This window comes from Sminthopsis crassicaudata, chromosome 3, assembly GCF_048593235.1.
Source record: "Sminthopsis crassicaudata isolate SCR6 chromosome 3, ASM4859323v1, whole genome shotgun sequence".
In the NCBI taxonomy this organism is placed as follows: domain Eukaryota; kingdom Metazoa; phylum Chordata; class Mammalia; order Dasyuromorphia; family Dasyuridae; genus Sminthopsis; species Sminthopsis crassicaudata.
This window is the reverse complement of record NC_133619.1, coordinates 8,348,254-8,363,870: the sequence shown is the minus strand read 5'-3', so window position 1 is coordinate 8,363,870 and position 15,617 is coordinate 8,348,254. Positions and strand designations below refer to the sequence as shown.

Sequence of the window (15,617 nt, the reverse complement as noted above, 5' to 3'; positions counted from 1 at the left end):
TTTTTCAGCTTTTACATGGCATGATGGTGCAGGGAAGCTGGAAGACTTTCTTTTTAAACACAGATCTTATTATTTTTGATGCTTTGAACCAACTAATTAAATGTAACAGATAATTTTTGAAGCTGCCTGCATCTTGGGAAGATAGCCTCCACTTTTTGAAAAATTCACTGATTCAAAGCAGTTTCAAAGCTAGGGACTTCACCTAGAATTCCCCAATGTGACTGGAGAATTGGCTGGAAGCTTTGAGATCATTTAGTTCAAATTTCTAAGATGAAAATAAGTTTCCTGAGACTCTGAGTGAAGATATGACTTGTTAAAAGTCACAAAACGAGTCATTTTCAAGGGACCAGATCTCAGGTCTTTGAGGGTCACAGCTTTGGATGTACCCTCAGGGACATCTCCCCTCAAATAGTGTGGAGTGGAGCTATCCAAGTGCTGACCCCAAGTGATATTTGTGGGAAGAAAGGAAGAGTGAGCAGCATTTCTTTGACTCCTTCTATCCTTTCATGGAGGAATGACAGACTCTTTTTTTTGGTTTACCTCATGTCTGGCCTGTAATTCCTCCTCACCTCCACCTGGTTTTGTTAAAAACTCAATTCAAACGCCCCCTTTAACATTTGACTGTTCCTGATGCTACCGGGACCTTTTTTCCCGGGTCTATTTACATTGGGTCTATTTTGTATCTACATATGGCTCGGTCTACATCGATCTATAATATTCTATGTAAATATAATATATATTACACGTACATACTTACATATAGATATGTGTGTACATTTATATACATACATATACTCAAACCCACACACATACATATAGAATGTATGTTCATCTCTTTCATAGAATATAAACTTCTTAAGGATAGGGATTATTATTTTTTTTTTTTGAGGGCAATTGGGTTTTAAGTGACTTGCCCAGGGTCACACAAAAACAAGGTAATGTGCTCCTTCTTACATTTCCTTGTGCATTCATGTTTTTTTACCACCAGGTTTTTCTCCAAATCATATTTATTCCCAATGGTTTTAGGCTCGACTAGATTTGAGACTAGACTGTTATCTTTCTATTCTATAGTGTTTGGGGACAAAGAAATGGGGAAGAAGAAATCAATGGTGTCCACTCTGATTATACATGCACAAGAACAAATAGGAAGCTTTAAGTGTCTGAGACCAGATTTGAACTCGAGTCCTCCTGACTTCAGGGCTGATACTCTATCCACTACGCCACCCAGCTGCCCCAAGGATAGGGATTATTGACATTTTGTCTTTGTATTCTCTGTGCTTAAACGCAGAGCCCGGTCCTCCATGGCTGTTAATTAATGATCTGATTGAGCCACTAGTTGGTAAAGTGCTTATGGGCACCATGAATAGGCTTAAAAAGAAACAAGGGAGGAAAAAAGAACAAAAGGAAGAAAAATAGAGGAACTAGGAGAGAAGGTAGAAGTGTGGGGATGGGGGAGATGAGACAGAAAGAGTCAGGACCACAGCTTTGTCCCCACAAGTGCCAGTGGAACTGCCCAAAGAAGCTGGCCCAAAGGCTGCAAGGCCAGCCTGCCTGCCCACATGGGGAAGGGTGATGGCATTTTGGGGGTTGGCAATTTTATACCTTTTCAAAGTATATTTTAAGAGTACAGTAAATAAAAAAATGAGAAAAAAGGTTTTGGAGGTTGCCCTGAAGCCCTTGAGGAAGATTCTTCCTCCCAAGACTTTCCATGATCTCTGAGCTGATGCTTCAGCTACCATCCTTTCCCCTTTGCAGGAGGCTCCTCCCTGGCCACTCTGGCACAGTGGGTGAAAGAGCCCTTCTTGCCATGCAGGTGACTGTTTATGAAGAGCTGATAAGGCAAAGACTCTGAGCCACGAACCAGCTTAGCAGGGCTCTCAGCTCCCTCCAAACAAAGCGAGACCGGGAGAGCTTCCCGAGGCCACAGTGGTGGTCCCAGTGCCTCTCTCCCTTCAATTCCCTTAAAGCCAGCGATGCTCTAGAGTATCTACTACAGTACTACACAGAACAAAGGCATGAGACACGTGGGGAAGTTTGCTTACTTTTACAGGCCGGGATCTTGTTACTCCATGTTCCGTCTTTCAGACACTCAATCTGGAAGGTGTCCATCTCCAGGTTGTCCTGGGGGTGGGGGTGGAGAGAACACAAATGAGGTGGGGACAAAGTGAATGTTGAAGGTGACTTAGGGAGGACCTCCAATCCCCCCTGAGATGGTATCATGGATAGAGACTGGGTCCTGGAGTCAGACATGTTTCAGTATCAGACATGTTTCAGTACTGCTGTAGGCACCTATGTGAGCTTGCCAAATCACCCTCCTGGTCTCATTTCCCTCATTTGGTAAATAAAAGAGTTGGATTTGATGTCCTCTATGGCCTGATGGTCTTTATGAGATTGGTTTGAAAATGTTCAAGCCATGAGGTTCAAACAAGTCTTCCAAAGGAAGGAAAAATTGGAGGCTCACAGAAATGGAGGCTTCCATAGAGAGGGGACTCTAGAATCCATCCGTTCCAATCCTCTTACCTCATTGAGGAAGAGACTGAAGGTCAAAGAGGTTTTGGCTCACCCAGGGTCACATGTCTGGGCAGTCAGAGGGAGAATTTGAATCCATATCAACTTGATTCCACATTCATTTTTCCCTTGTTCATTTCAGGGAAAATGGCAGCACTTCCCCTAGGCACACCAAATCATGGCTTCACAGAATCATTCAATATGCTAAATGCCTTAGAAACAGGTGGAAACTGAGCCTCTGCTCAGATATAAGGCAATGGGCACCTCCTGGGTGACCTGGGCACAGTAGCCACACCTTGAACTCTCATGGAAACTTGAAGAGGGAGAGGCAATGGGCACCTCCTCTTGCACACTCGGCTCCCTGGCTCGTTATCATGGTACTTTTTCAATCCTCCCTAACAATCTGACCCTGTTTGGATGACTGTAGAATTCCTGTCTCTCAACACGGCCATATGTACTGAATATAACTCTGGAGACTGTCCACGTCCATCCCTCCAGCCAGGCAGGAGCTCCATACCTTGATGACTTTATAGCCGGTGTCACAGCTGATGAGCACTTGGTCTTTGAAGGTATATTTAGCCTGTAAGGGATCGAGTTTCCCATTCACAAGAGGTTGCAAGTTGGGGCACGGGTTTCCTGGTGGCAAGCAGAGAGACAGAAATGATGAGTTAGAGAAGGATGAAGAATCTAGTAGGTGAAAAACAGCACATGGACATGGTGAGAGCTGGTCGTTTCTGTAAATGACTGAGTGAAAAAGCTTTTTTTAAGTGTTTAATCTGGGCCAGACATTGTGCTGGAGGCTGTAAATGCAAATATAAAAATAATTCTGTCCAAATCCTCAGAGAATTTGCATCTTCTAAGGAATACAACATGTGTAGAGGAATGGTGCCTGGGGACAAGGGACCTAGAAGGAATGAAGGAAAAATTCGTTAAGCTCCAAACATGTGCCAGACACTATGCTAGGAGCTGGGAACACACACCCACATACACTCACACACACGCACACACTCACATACACATACACCCACATACACTCACACACACGCACACACACCCACCCACCCACCCACATACACTCACACACACACACACACACACACTCACACACACACACACACACACACACACACACACAAGTGAATTAGCTCCTGTCTTCAAGGAATCTACATTCACACACATAAGGGAGGGGTGACGGGGAAGGACATTGGGGTCTGGGAGTCATAGGGATGGTGAGTTGAACCATATAACGTGCCTTTTCTAGGAGCAATGGCAGCATTGATTTAACTGTACTTTCCAGAGTAAGGGCAAAAGATGGAAGAGATGGGGGGAGCATTTGAGAGGCTCCAGGAGAGATGGCAAGGTGTCCACGGTGGGATAGCCAATGAGATTTTGATGGAACCCTGGACAGGATGTGAAACATGGTCTGGTGCTGTCTAATTACAATGAGTTAAATGAGCTTGCAATGACTCTTGCCCACAGATCTATAACCTAGGTCATGATAAATAAGAATATAAGGATATTGGGACATTGGGGGCTGAGGATTTACTCCATTCTTATATGTCCCAGGCTCAATTTGAGATGTTTTCTTATCTCTTCTTAATTCACTTAGGAGGTGATGTGGGTGTCACTGAGGCAGGTCTTGAGAATTTGATTTATTCTATTTTGATCCAATTTATTTTTTCAATTTTTTTTGTTCAGTTCTTTTTCCATTAGAAATAGGTGAAATTCACTTATATCATTGAATATCCATTTTCTTCCCTGAAAGATAATGCTAATGTTAACTGGATAGTTTATTCTTGGCTGTAATCCCAGTTCCTTTGCTTTTCCGAATATCCAATTCCAGGCCCTTAGGAAGCTGCTAGTACCTAGGTAATCCTAATTGTGGCTCCTCAGTATTTAAATTTTTTTTCCTGGCTGCTTGCAGTATCTTTTTCTTGGTACAATACTTCTGAAATTTAACCACAATATTCCTTAGGGATTTAATTTTGGGGTCTCTTTCAGGAGGTGATTGGTGGATTCTTTCGATGACTATTTTACCTTCTGATTCTAAAATATTAGGGCAATTTTCTTTTATGATTTCCTGTAAGATAATATCTAGTTTCTTTTTTTCATCATGGCTTTCAGGAAGCCCAATAATCCCTAGATTGTCTTTCCATTTGTTCAATTCTAATTTTTAGTTTATTATTTTCTTCAGTTACCTTTTTTAGCTCCTTTTGCAATTGACCAATTAAATTTTTTTGTTCAATGCATTATTTTTCATTTTTTTATTCCTTCTTGCAATGATCTTATTTAATTTCCCCATTTTTCTTTTAACCCTCATTTAAGATCTTTTATGCAATCTTCTTTTTTTCAACTTTTCAAAATTATTTTTATAGCTTTTTATTTACAAGAAATATGCATAGGTAATTTTTCAGCATTGATAATTGCAAAACTTTTTGTTCCAACTTTTCTCTTCTTTCCCCCCACCGCTCCCCCCAAATGGTAGGTTGACCATTATATGTTAAATATGTTAAAGTATAAGTTAAATACAATGTATGTATATCTGTCCAAACAGTTATTTTGCTGTACAAAAAGAATGGGACTTTGAAATAGTGTACAATTAGCCTGTGAAGGAAATCCAAAATGCAGGTGGACAAAAATAGAGGGATTGGGAATTCTATGTAGTGGTTCATAGTCATCTCCCAGAGTTCTTTCGCTGAGTGTAGCTGGTTCAGTTCATTACTGCTCTATTGGAACTGATTTGGTTCATCTCATTGTTGGAGAAAGCCATATCAGAATTGATCATCACATAGTATTGTTGAAGAGTATAGTGATCTCCTGGTCCTGCTCATTTCACTCAGCATCAGTTCCTGTGAGTCTCTCCAGGCCTCTCTGAAATCATCTTGCTGGTCATTTCTTACAGAACAATAATATTCCATAAAATCCATACACCACAATTTATTTAGCCATTTTCCAATTGATGAGCATCCATTCATTTTCCAGTTTCTGGCCACTACAAAGAGGGCTGCCACAAAGATTCTTGCACATTCAGGTCCCTTTCCCTTCTTTAGTATCTCTTTGGGATATAAGCATAGTAGCAACACTGCTGGATCAAAGAGTATGCAGAGTTTGATAACTTTTTGAACATAATTAATTCCAAATCTCTCTCCAGAATGGCTGGATATATTCACAATCCCACCAACAATGTATCAGTGTCCCAGTTTCCCCACATTCCCTCCAACATTGTGCATTATCTTTCCCTGTCATTCTAGCCAATCTGACAAGTGTATAGTGGTATCTCAGAGTTGTTTTAATTTGCATTTCTCTGATTAATAATGAGTTGGAGCATCTTTTCATATGGCTAGAAATAGTTTCAATTTCTTCGTCTGAGAATTGTCTGTTCATATTCTTTGACCATTTATCAATTGGAGAATGGCTTGATTTCTTATAAATTAGAGTCAATTTTCTATATATTTTGGAAATGAGGCCTTTATCAGAACCTTTGACTGTAAAAATGTTTTCCCAGTTTATTGCTTCCCTTCTAATCTTGTCTGCATTAGTTTTGTTTGTACAAAAACTTTTCAATTTGATATAATACATTTTTAAAATTTTGTGATTAATAATGATCTCTAGTTCTTCTTTGGTCATAAATTCCTTCTTCTTCCACAGGTCTGAAAGGTAAACTATCCTATGTTCTTCTAATTTATTTATAATCCCTTTTTCATGCCTAGGTCATGAACCCATTTTGACCTTATTTTGGTGTATGGTTCTAAGTGTGGGTCAATACCCAGTTTCTGCCATACTAATTTCCCCTTTATGCACTCTTCATTGAAAGCCTTATGAAATGGCGACCAGCTCATGTTTCTCTTTGGGGCTTCTTCTGGAGTTGCTTTGCCTTTAGGAACCTCAGGATTTGAGGTCTGTTTTCTTTCTCTCCATAAAAGTTTTCTGTGGTGAGAGTTCTTATTTGCTTTTTTATTCTTTTTTTCTAAGGCTTGAGATCTGTTTAATGAAAAGGAGCTACAGCTGCTTTAATTTGCCCTGGGGCAGTTATGCTGATTGATTTCCAGTGCTGGGTAAAGTGGCTAGGTCCGGCATTCTTCCGGGGCTTAGTGGTTTACAATTTGTGTTTTACAAAAGGCAAATCTGCCAAACCACCTGCTTGCAATCAGGACAGAGTAGTTTAAGAGGCTCACAGAAGACTCCCAGGTGTGTGGAAATTTCAACGCTCTGGTTCCTGCCCCAGCTCCTTGCCTGGGCTCCATGTGGTGTGGTCTGGGCTCAGCAGACTGTTCCCCTGCCTGACTGAAACAGACGTGTTCTGAAGTTCTTCCAAGGTAACTTCTTTTGGGAATGTGTTGTATTCCAAATATTTGTGGTTTCTTTGACTTTAAAACCAGTTTAGAGGCTTAATCTGCTGTTGGTTTGAGAGAATTTTAGAGAAGGTTACAGAGAGTCTCTCTGCCATCTTGGCTCTGCTCTCAGAGGTCCCCCTCAATTCATTTTTTAAAGGTATCTCTGAACAGCCTTTTTATGTGTCAGGTTTTGTGCTAGGTGCTTGGGAGACAAAACGAAACAAAACAAAAAACAGAGAGTTCATGCTCTTAAGGCATTTATGCCCTTTTGGAAGGGTTACACACACTTTTTAAATATATAAGTAGGCAAATAGCTTGAGAGGCAGTGTGGTACAGTCAGGAAGATCTGAATTCAGGGCTTGCCTCTGTTACATGCAGATGACTCTGGAAGAAGGGGAAGGTTGCTAAGTACAGGGGAGATAATGAGTTCTGGTTTTTAACAAGTTGAGATTAATGTGCCTATCAGTTATCTAGGTGGAAATGTCCAGCTTGTGGCTGGTGATATGGGACTGGAGCTCAGGAGAGAGATTAGGATGTATTGTATAGATCTGAGAGTCATCCACATGGAGATGGTAATTGAACCCATGGGAGCTGATGAAATCACCAAGAAAGAGCGTGTTAAGGGAGAAGAAAAGACCAAAAACAGAACCTTGTGAGACATCCGTGGCTGTTGGGGGAAATGTCTATCACTGCTCTAATCCTAAACAAAGGCTTGACCTAGAGATGCTCTGCATCTGAAGACCCTAACCTGGAGCCTTCTTCTTGTGTTGTAGTAGTAGGGATGGAAAGAACAGAAGGAAGGGACTTGTTGTTTGTGGTACCTTCTGGCTGGCTGAGCTGTCCATCAGCACCTGGAGAGTTGCCAGTGTCCCTGGCATCATAACCAATCAAAACTATCTCTGACTTGACCCAGTCCAGCTAGCCAATGACATTGATGACCATAGCAAGAGTCTCTTTCTCTCTACCTATTAAATTGTTCTGTAACAGTCTCTGGGGGATTTTTTAAATTAGAAAACTATATGTGACTCTAGTGTCAATAAAGATAGATAGGTGGTGCAGTGGGTAGAGCACCAACCCTGAAGTCAAGAGGACCCGAGTTCAAATCTGGCCTCAGACACTGAACACTTCCTAGCTGTGTGACCCTGGGCAAGTCACTTAACCTCAATGGCCTCAGCAAAAAAATAAAGATAGATGGGGCACATCTTTTATATTTCACCTTTGCCTTCCTTTTGGAATTTACCCTGTGTATGTTTGTTATTAAATGTTTTATTTACAATTTACTTTCCCCCAACAGAATGCAATCTTTGTAAGAGTAGGGACTGTTTCATTTTTATTTTTGCATATCCAAACACCTGGAAGAGTACCTGACACAAAGTGATTACATAATAGGTACTTTTTGATGACTTGATGAAGACTTACATGATAATACAAAAGAAATACTTATTTGACACAGGACTTATTTGACGCAGAATTATCATCATCATTATTAGACACAGAGATGATGTTTAACAAATTACTGAATTGAATTCATTGAATTCATTGAAAAATTGAAAGGCAGTGACATTGACAAATAGATATGAAAATCTGGAAACAAGTCAGAAAAGGCTAGACTGTCTCATGTCTCTCTACCTTCTTCTTCCCAGAGTGGCTCCATATTTGAATGAATGGCTCAGACTGCCTCGGAATGGGCAGTTCTTTCTAGGTTTTAGCCAGCAGGAAGCCAGCTTTTGGAAGCTGGGAAATAAAGTCATTTGCTCAGTCATCTTGTCCCGTGGCATCTCAACGTATACCAACCCCGAGGGTTGGGATTTCTGATCTAAGATGGCCGATAGGTGGGCAAATTCTCAGATTAAAACACGATCTTATTCACAGGACTTCCTAAAGTCGAGCTCTGTGAAATCATGGCATATCAGAGCTCGGAAAGGACTTCAGATATAGTGGAGTTTAGTTTACTCATTTTGCACGGGAGGGAATTGGATTACAAAAAGAAAAGTAACTTTCCCAAGATCAATCAGTCAATAACTATTGATTAAGCAGCTACTATATGCCAGGAATTATGTTAATTGCTGGAGATAGACCAAAGAAATTCTTGTTCTTGAAGAGTTCCCATTCAAACGTGGGAGACTGTGCAAATAACTATATATAAACAAGTCATATACTGGATAAAAAGGAAATAAACAGAGGGAAAGCCCTAGAATTACGAGGGATTGGGAAAGGTTTCCAGCAGAAGGTGGGATTTTAGCATGATCTGAAGAAAGCTTGAAGACAGAAATGTGGAGAGAGAACAACTTTATGAAAATGCCTCTGGAGGCTGACTGGAGGCTGGCAGACCTCCCATCAGGACATTGGAACAATCCAGGCATGAAGTCCTGCCCCGGAGGAGGGGTTGGAATGTCAGAGAAGAGAAGGGGCAGACTGGAGAGATGCGAGGAAGATAAAATTGATCAGAACTGGCAGCAATTGGCTATGGGAGGGGTGAGAGATGGTGAGCTTGTGAGCTCGTGCCTGGGCGGATGGCAGTGACATTGACAGTAATAAGAAAGGCAAGCCCTTGGAGGGACTTACTTAGGGAGAGGTCAAACAGCCAGTAAATGGCAGAGCTGGGGTTGGGAGTCCTGAGCCCCCAGAGGTTCTCTGCTCCTGAGTCTCTGAGAGGGAAGGTAAGGGCAGAGAGCCTTGTTACCTGTGGATGTGTAGGAAAGCCTCCAGCCTCCGTTCTCCCCCGAGTTGTCACTGTGGAATAAAATCTGGACACTGTTGCTCTGGGTGTCGATGCGTCCTGGGGATTTCTCTCCACAGTAAGGGCCAAACTCTTTCTGCCCAGCCTTAATCTGCCCAAGGACAAAGAGAGAAAAAGGAGGCAGGATTATGAGGGGGCTGACGCCGGGCTCAAAGCCCTTCTTTGCTCTCTCACGTTGAGGGGGTGTTGGCATCTGGATTCCTCCACCCCAGCATTCCCACACATGAGCAGGGCGACAAGTGCAGAGATGCAAGGCTAGGGAACCCCAAACCCTGACCTCCAGGAAGGTGGTGGTGGGAGGGGTAGTGGGTACAATATCTAGACAGGGAAATAAGAGCAAGAGTAGGGAGAGAAAGGGGGCACGAGGCTGTGTCTGCACAGAAGAGATTGAGCAAGAGCTCGTTTGAGGAGCTCACTCCCCTCTAAGCCCCCAAAGCATGGGGATGTCATGGCTTCAAGTCGGGCTTGAGGATCAAGATCATGCTTACTCAACGTGGGTTCCTAAGGAGTTTCCCAGGATCCCTTGGTCAAGCTGTTCTTCTTTCTCTACCAGCTCTGGTTGCCATCATTACAGAATCAAAGATTTAGAGCAGGATGGGACCTTAGAAGAACCCCTGTCATTTTATGTATTAGGAGTAAGGAAGTTAGAAGACTTATAAATGTGACCATTTATGGGGGTAAGTGACCAAGCCAAGATGGAGTCCCATATTCTAGAGATGGCTCCTTCCATCGTGCCATGACATCCTCTTTGTGCGCATCAGAACTCTCTGACGCCCTTCCTGTCTTGCCCAAAGAATGGGTCGTGTGCCAGTTTCCAGTTTTCAGAATGAAATGACAGATACTCAGACTACAGGGTTTCTCAGGTGACTGAATTGAGAAGATCATGGTGTGGTAATCACCAATTCACTGAGCATGAGGGCAGTGCCCTCCTCCAGGGCAGGGGCTCCCGGGCATTTCCCCAGGAATGGTGATGGCTTCCCATGAGCTATCTTTTTTTTGGGGTCCAATCCCTTTGTGACCAAGGTCTTGGTCAGTACCACTTATTGGTTCCCCATGGGGGAGTCCCTTCACTTTTCCTGACCCACATTTCCTCATGTGTAAAATGGGAGAATTGGATTACTTTTAGATTTCTCCTAATTTTTCCTTCTTCAGGAAACTCATCACAGAGTCAGCCTTGTACCTCATCAGACACCCCTGCCCCTTTGATTGGACCCTCAGCATGGAGGGTCCCTCTTTAAAGGGGGGGCTCAGCACAGCCTACTCCCCATTTATCACCAGCCATGTGGCTTTTGGACCTCTTTGGTACTCTCCATTATACCCCCACGCCTCACGCCTCATTCCTCAGCTTCTTTTTGCATGTTGGATTCCCCCATTAGAGTGGAGGCTCCTTGAGGTCAGGGATTGATTTTGTCCCTATGGGTATTCTCTGCACATGTTTAATAGATATTTGTTGGTTGACTGATTGGACGGTCTTTAAGGTCCCTTGCAGGTCTAAATCTACGAGCCTTTTATCCCAGAGCACAGACCCATGGGGAGTCTAGGGGGGATGAGAGCCACGTGTGCATCTGGAGAGCAGAGTGGGTTTAACTAGATCCTCTGGACATCCATGAGAGGACCTGGAACCTTGAGCTGATATCCCGGACATGCCAGAAAAGACTTGACAAATGGCAGTGGCTAAGCTGGGGACCACCCCAGGCTCCAGTCCAGTTCCCCTTCTGCCTTGCCCGAGCCTCCATCCCCAGGCGCACGTTCTGTCCCCTTCCCCCAACCCTCCTCACCTTGATGTAATCGTAGGGGCAGGACACCTCGGGGTGGTCCTCCACGTCAAAGCTCTCCTCAAACAGGAGGGTGATGGCGAAGCCGTCCTCCAGTTCAATTCTGTAGAGGCAGTCGGAGCTCTTGGGGTAGGGGCCGGGGAAGTCGGCGCTGGTGATCACCCCGGTCCTCTGGGTGAAGACGTTGTCGCTGCACTCCACTGTTTAAACACATGAGCCGGTCACACGTGAGGGGGCCCTGTGGCTCCCCCCAGCCCTGCAGCCCCCCTGGAAGCTTCCTTAGTGTGTGGAGGGCTGCAAGGTAGAGGCAGGAAGGGCGAACCTGACAGCGAGCAGAGCTCTACCAAAGGGCCGCCACGGTCAGATTCTCAGTGGGGGCTCCCAGGTACGCGGCGAGCTAGGGTCCCATGAAGGAATGCCTCGGGGTGTTGCAGGTGAATCTCTACGGATGTGCTGGGCAGCCTTGCTTAGAAAACCAAAGCTCTCTGAGGGAGGGGCTTGTGACTATTGCTGTCTGTACCCCGGGGCTTAGCTGGGGGTCACGGGAACTTTGCAGGGGCTTCAATCAAGTGTGCGGTTCTGCGAGATGGACCAAAGATCCCGGATGTGGCAGGGACCCCGGGGGCATCTGTCCTCCCCCTTCATTTTACAGAAGAGAAAAATGAAGTCATGGAGATGAATGGATTTGCTCAGGGTCACATGGCTGGCAAAAGGTAAAGCCAGGATCCGGATCTCTGACTCCAGACAACGTGGAAGGGGTCTGGCAGCAATTTTAGATCTTTCTGTCTTGGCCAAGGGCCCTCGCACGGCCATATGCCCAAGATCAAGCGTCTCAATCAAAAGCCAAAAGATGCCCCCTCCTCCACAGTCTGTCTAGATCCCAGCCCAGATCCTGCTCATGTGAACTCATGACACTGTGCTACCATCAGATAATCCCGGACTTTTGTGGCACTTTGTCCTCTGCCCCACTGCAACCAGAGACCGAATCTCCTCGAGGGCAAGGACCCATCTATTATTCCCTCAGGCCCCAGGCCTGGTGTGGTAGCCGGAAACAGCAGTTACTCCCCCAAAACCCCCACAATCCTTTGAGAAGGGCCTACTCGTGAGCGTGCCTTCTGCATCGTCTAACTCCGCTATGTAAATATAATCAGAGAAAGCTGAGGAGCTGGAGCTTTGTTTGGTCCTGTAGCTATAAGCAAAGCTGTGGTTTCCTTGGTTAACCTCCCTGAGTCCTGCCGGTGAGCTCACTCCTGCTTGCTGCTCTCCCTCTTGAGCCCCACAGGGCTCCTCGGCCCCTCGGTGCTCAGCAAGGGCCTTCCTGGTCTTTGCCTGGGCCAGTGGTGAGTTCAGTCTCCAGCTGGCACCGGAGGCTCTGTCCGTCCTAGAGAAGGTTGGCCACGGGCTCTTTTACTTAATGGCCGCTGGATTCCCCGGGGACCCACAGCCTTCCCCCCTCTGTGGGTGAGCTGTGGGAGCGAGTGTCAAGGTTCAAATTCCCCCTCAGATGGTCACCAGCCATGTGACCCGGGAGAGACGGGTTACCTTTCAGAGTCTCTACCCTCTTTACTTTCAAATGGGGATGATAATGGGACCTACCTGCCCGTTACCTGAGCTACTTAAAGGAAGGCACACAGTAGGGACTTAATGAATGCTTGTTGACCTCATGGGGTTCATAAGTGTGAAATGAACTAATAATGAGTGGGCATTTATTAAGCCCCTAATGAATGCGTTAGACCCTGCCCTAGACATGAAAATGAACCAGAGCTTGCCCTTGTGGGCTTACATTCTGCAAAGAGAGAATGAGATCTAGGGACAGGGACCAGACGGGACTGAGAGAACTCTAGGATGAAAAGACTCCCTCCTCTAACCCAGGTGGGCACCTTCTCTAACCCAGGTGGACACCTTCTCCAACCCAGGTGGGCATCTCCTCTAACCCAGGTGGGCACCTCCTCTAACCCAGGTGGGCACCTCCTCTAACCCAGGTGGGCACCTCCTCTAACCCAGGTGGGTACCTTCTCTAACCCAGGTGGGCACCTTCTCTAACCCAGGTGGGCACCTTCTCTAACCCAGGTGGGCACCTTCTCTAACCCAGGTGGGTACCTTCTCTAACCCAGGTGGGCACCTTCTCTAACCCAGGTGGGCACCTTCTCTAACCCAGGTGGGTACCTCCTCTAACCCAGGTGCGCACCTTCTCTAACCCAGGTGGGCACCTTCTCTAACCCAGGTGGGCACCTTCTCTAACCCAGATGGGCACCTTCTCTAACCCAGGTGGGCACCTCCTCTAACCCAGGTGGGCACCTTCTCTAACCCAGGTGGGCACCTCCTCTAACTCAGGTGGGCACCTCCTCTAACCCAGGTGGGCACCTCCTCTAACCCAGGTGGGCACCTTCTCTGCCATTTGTCATTCTAGAGTGAAGAGTCTTTCCTGGGGCCCCCCAGTCCACATGTCAGAGGTGAAATGGGGACCCCGGAGCTCCGGGCTTCCTCTGAGCCGCGGCTCACACTCGGTTATGCTGTGCAAGAATTAAGGGCCTGCTATGTACCAGGTGCTGTGCTAGAGCTTAGGGATGCGAAGACAAGACTGAACCAGGGAACATCCGTTCCTCAGAGGCGAGCCCTGATGCGTAAGTGATAATGCCAGTGGCTTCAGAGTGGGGACCCTCCCCAAGGGAGCTGAGGGAAGGCTTCCTGTGAGGAGATGGCACCTGGGGGCGACTTCCAGGGCACTGGGCTTCCAGGAAGTGAGGGAAGGATGGAGGTTATTTCAGGACTGGGATGTAGCCTGGGCAAAAGCTCAGAGGTGGGAGATGGAGCTTTCAGTTGTAGAGAATGGTGGTCATTAAATCAGCTAAATCTGGAACGTAACTTGTGTGAGAGGAAATAATATGAAATTAGTCTGGAAAGCGAGGCTGGGATCAGGTGGGAAAGGCCCTTCTTCATGGCCATTCCCTGTAGCTTTCCGTCCTCAACCAAATCAGGAAGCTCACCTCTACCATGCGGAAGGACTCCTGCCCACCTCCTGCTTTGGCAGTGATGGGGGGCGCGTAGAAAGGGGAAGGGAGAGTTCTAACAATCACTTAGCTCTTGGATCATCCTTGAACATTCTCTGAATGGGAGGTCCTTCCTTGTCCGATAAGTGGAAGCATGTGGTTGGATGGGATGGCCAATGATAGAAGGAAAGAGCATTTATTAAGTACCTACTGCATACCAGCCCTGGGGATTCCATCCTCCCCCCATCCCCATATTGGGCTGTGCCATTAGGTCAAGCTCGGCGGGGCCTGCCCGGGTTCGGGGCCCCGAGCCGCCCTTACCTCTGCAGGTTCTGTTGTCTGTGTGGAGGATGTAGCCGATGCGGCAGGAGCAGTAATAGCCTCCAATGTAGTTGTGGCAGTAGTGATCACATGCTAGCTCCTCGTCGCTCTTCTCCGTACACTCGTCCACATCTGGGGGAAGGAGGGGAGGGGGCGAATTAGCTGGGGAGGAGGGAGGGGGAGGGGGACCAAGGCAGGCAGAGGTGTCCGGCCTCCGGAAGCACACTGGGCTCTGAGAGGGGAGGGGAGGGAAGCAGGAAATCACAGCCCCCAGGCCTCAGCTTACCCACTGCCATGTAATGGGCGTCAAAGCCAGTGAAGCGCTCCTCGTTGGAGAAATCCGATCGGAAAGTGAGGGCCATGAAGGGGCCAGGGGAGAGGACCACCTGCTGGCCGGGGGCCTGCTCCGTGTCCGTGGTCTCCCTTCCACAGAAAAGAGCCAGCACCTGGTCCTCGGCTTCTACCTAAAGGGGAGGCAGGAAAAAGAGGTCAGCTTGGCCACAGACCGGGATCGAGGACCCTTCATGGCCCCCGACCACCATCCATCCCTCCACTGCTCCCCGGGGTACGGAGTGTGAGTATGGCTACGACCTTCTGCAGGGGAGGCGCCTGAAGTTTCCAGAGATGGGGGAAAACCCCAGCGCCAGTTTTAACTTTAAGCCCCAATTCTTTCAGGTTTGCTATTGTATCCACTGGATTCTCACATCCCCCTGTCACCAGAGGGGCCATAAGTACATTCAGTTACATATGATGAGACTGAGTCTCGGAGCTACAACGAGCCGCCATCGCTCACAGACTGTAGCCATCTGGGATGGGCTCCCAATCCAGGAGCAGGCTTCTGTGACTGTGCTGTGGAGGGGATGTCAGGTGCCGGGGATTGTGAAGGACCAGGAGGGATATGGAAGTCTGGGACGTTAGAGCTTGGGGAAGGGGCTTGTCAGCCTGTCGA

At 46.6% G+C, this 15,617-nt stretch overlaps 1 protein-coding gene across 4 annotated transcripts in view; it reads right to left on the bottom strand.

Annotated features, from left to right (window-relative positions):
* MASP1 (MBL associated serine protease 1) overlaps window positions 1–15,617 on the bottom strand; it is a 91,221-nt gene that overhangs the window by 36,309 nt on the left and 39,295 nt on the right. For 3 of the 4 annotated variants that reach the window (XM_074297912.1, XM_074297911.1, XM_074297915.1), the window contains exons 3-8: window positions 14,955–15,132; window positions 14,669–14,800; window positions 11,361–11,557; window positions 9,526–9,673; window positions 3,026–3,144; window positions 2,043–2,121 (exon numbers count right to left, since the gene is read on the bottom strand). In XM_074297912.1, the coding sequence (XP_074154013.1) occupies window positions 2,043–2,121; window positions 3,026–3,144; window positions 9,526–9,673; window positions 11,361–11,557; window positions 14,669–14,800; window positions 14,955–15,132 (853 nt within the window). Of the gene's footprint in view, window positions 1–1,055; window positions 1,422–2,042; window positions 2,122–3,025; window positions 3,145–9,525; window positions 9,674–11,360; window positions 11,558–14,668; window positions 14,801–14,954; window positions 15,133–15,617 lie in introns of those variants that run through there. The other variant, XM_074297914.1, reaches the window with a different exon arrangement.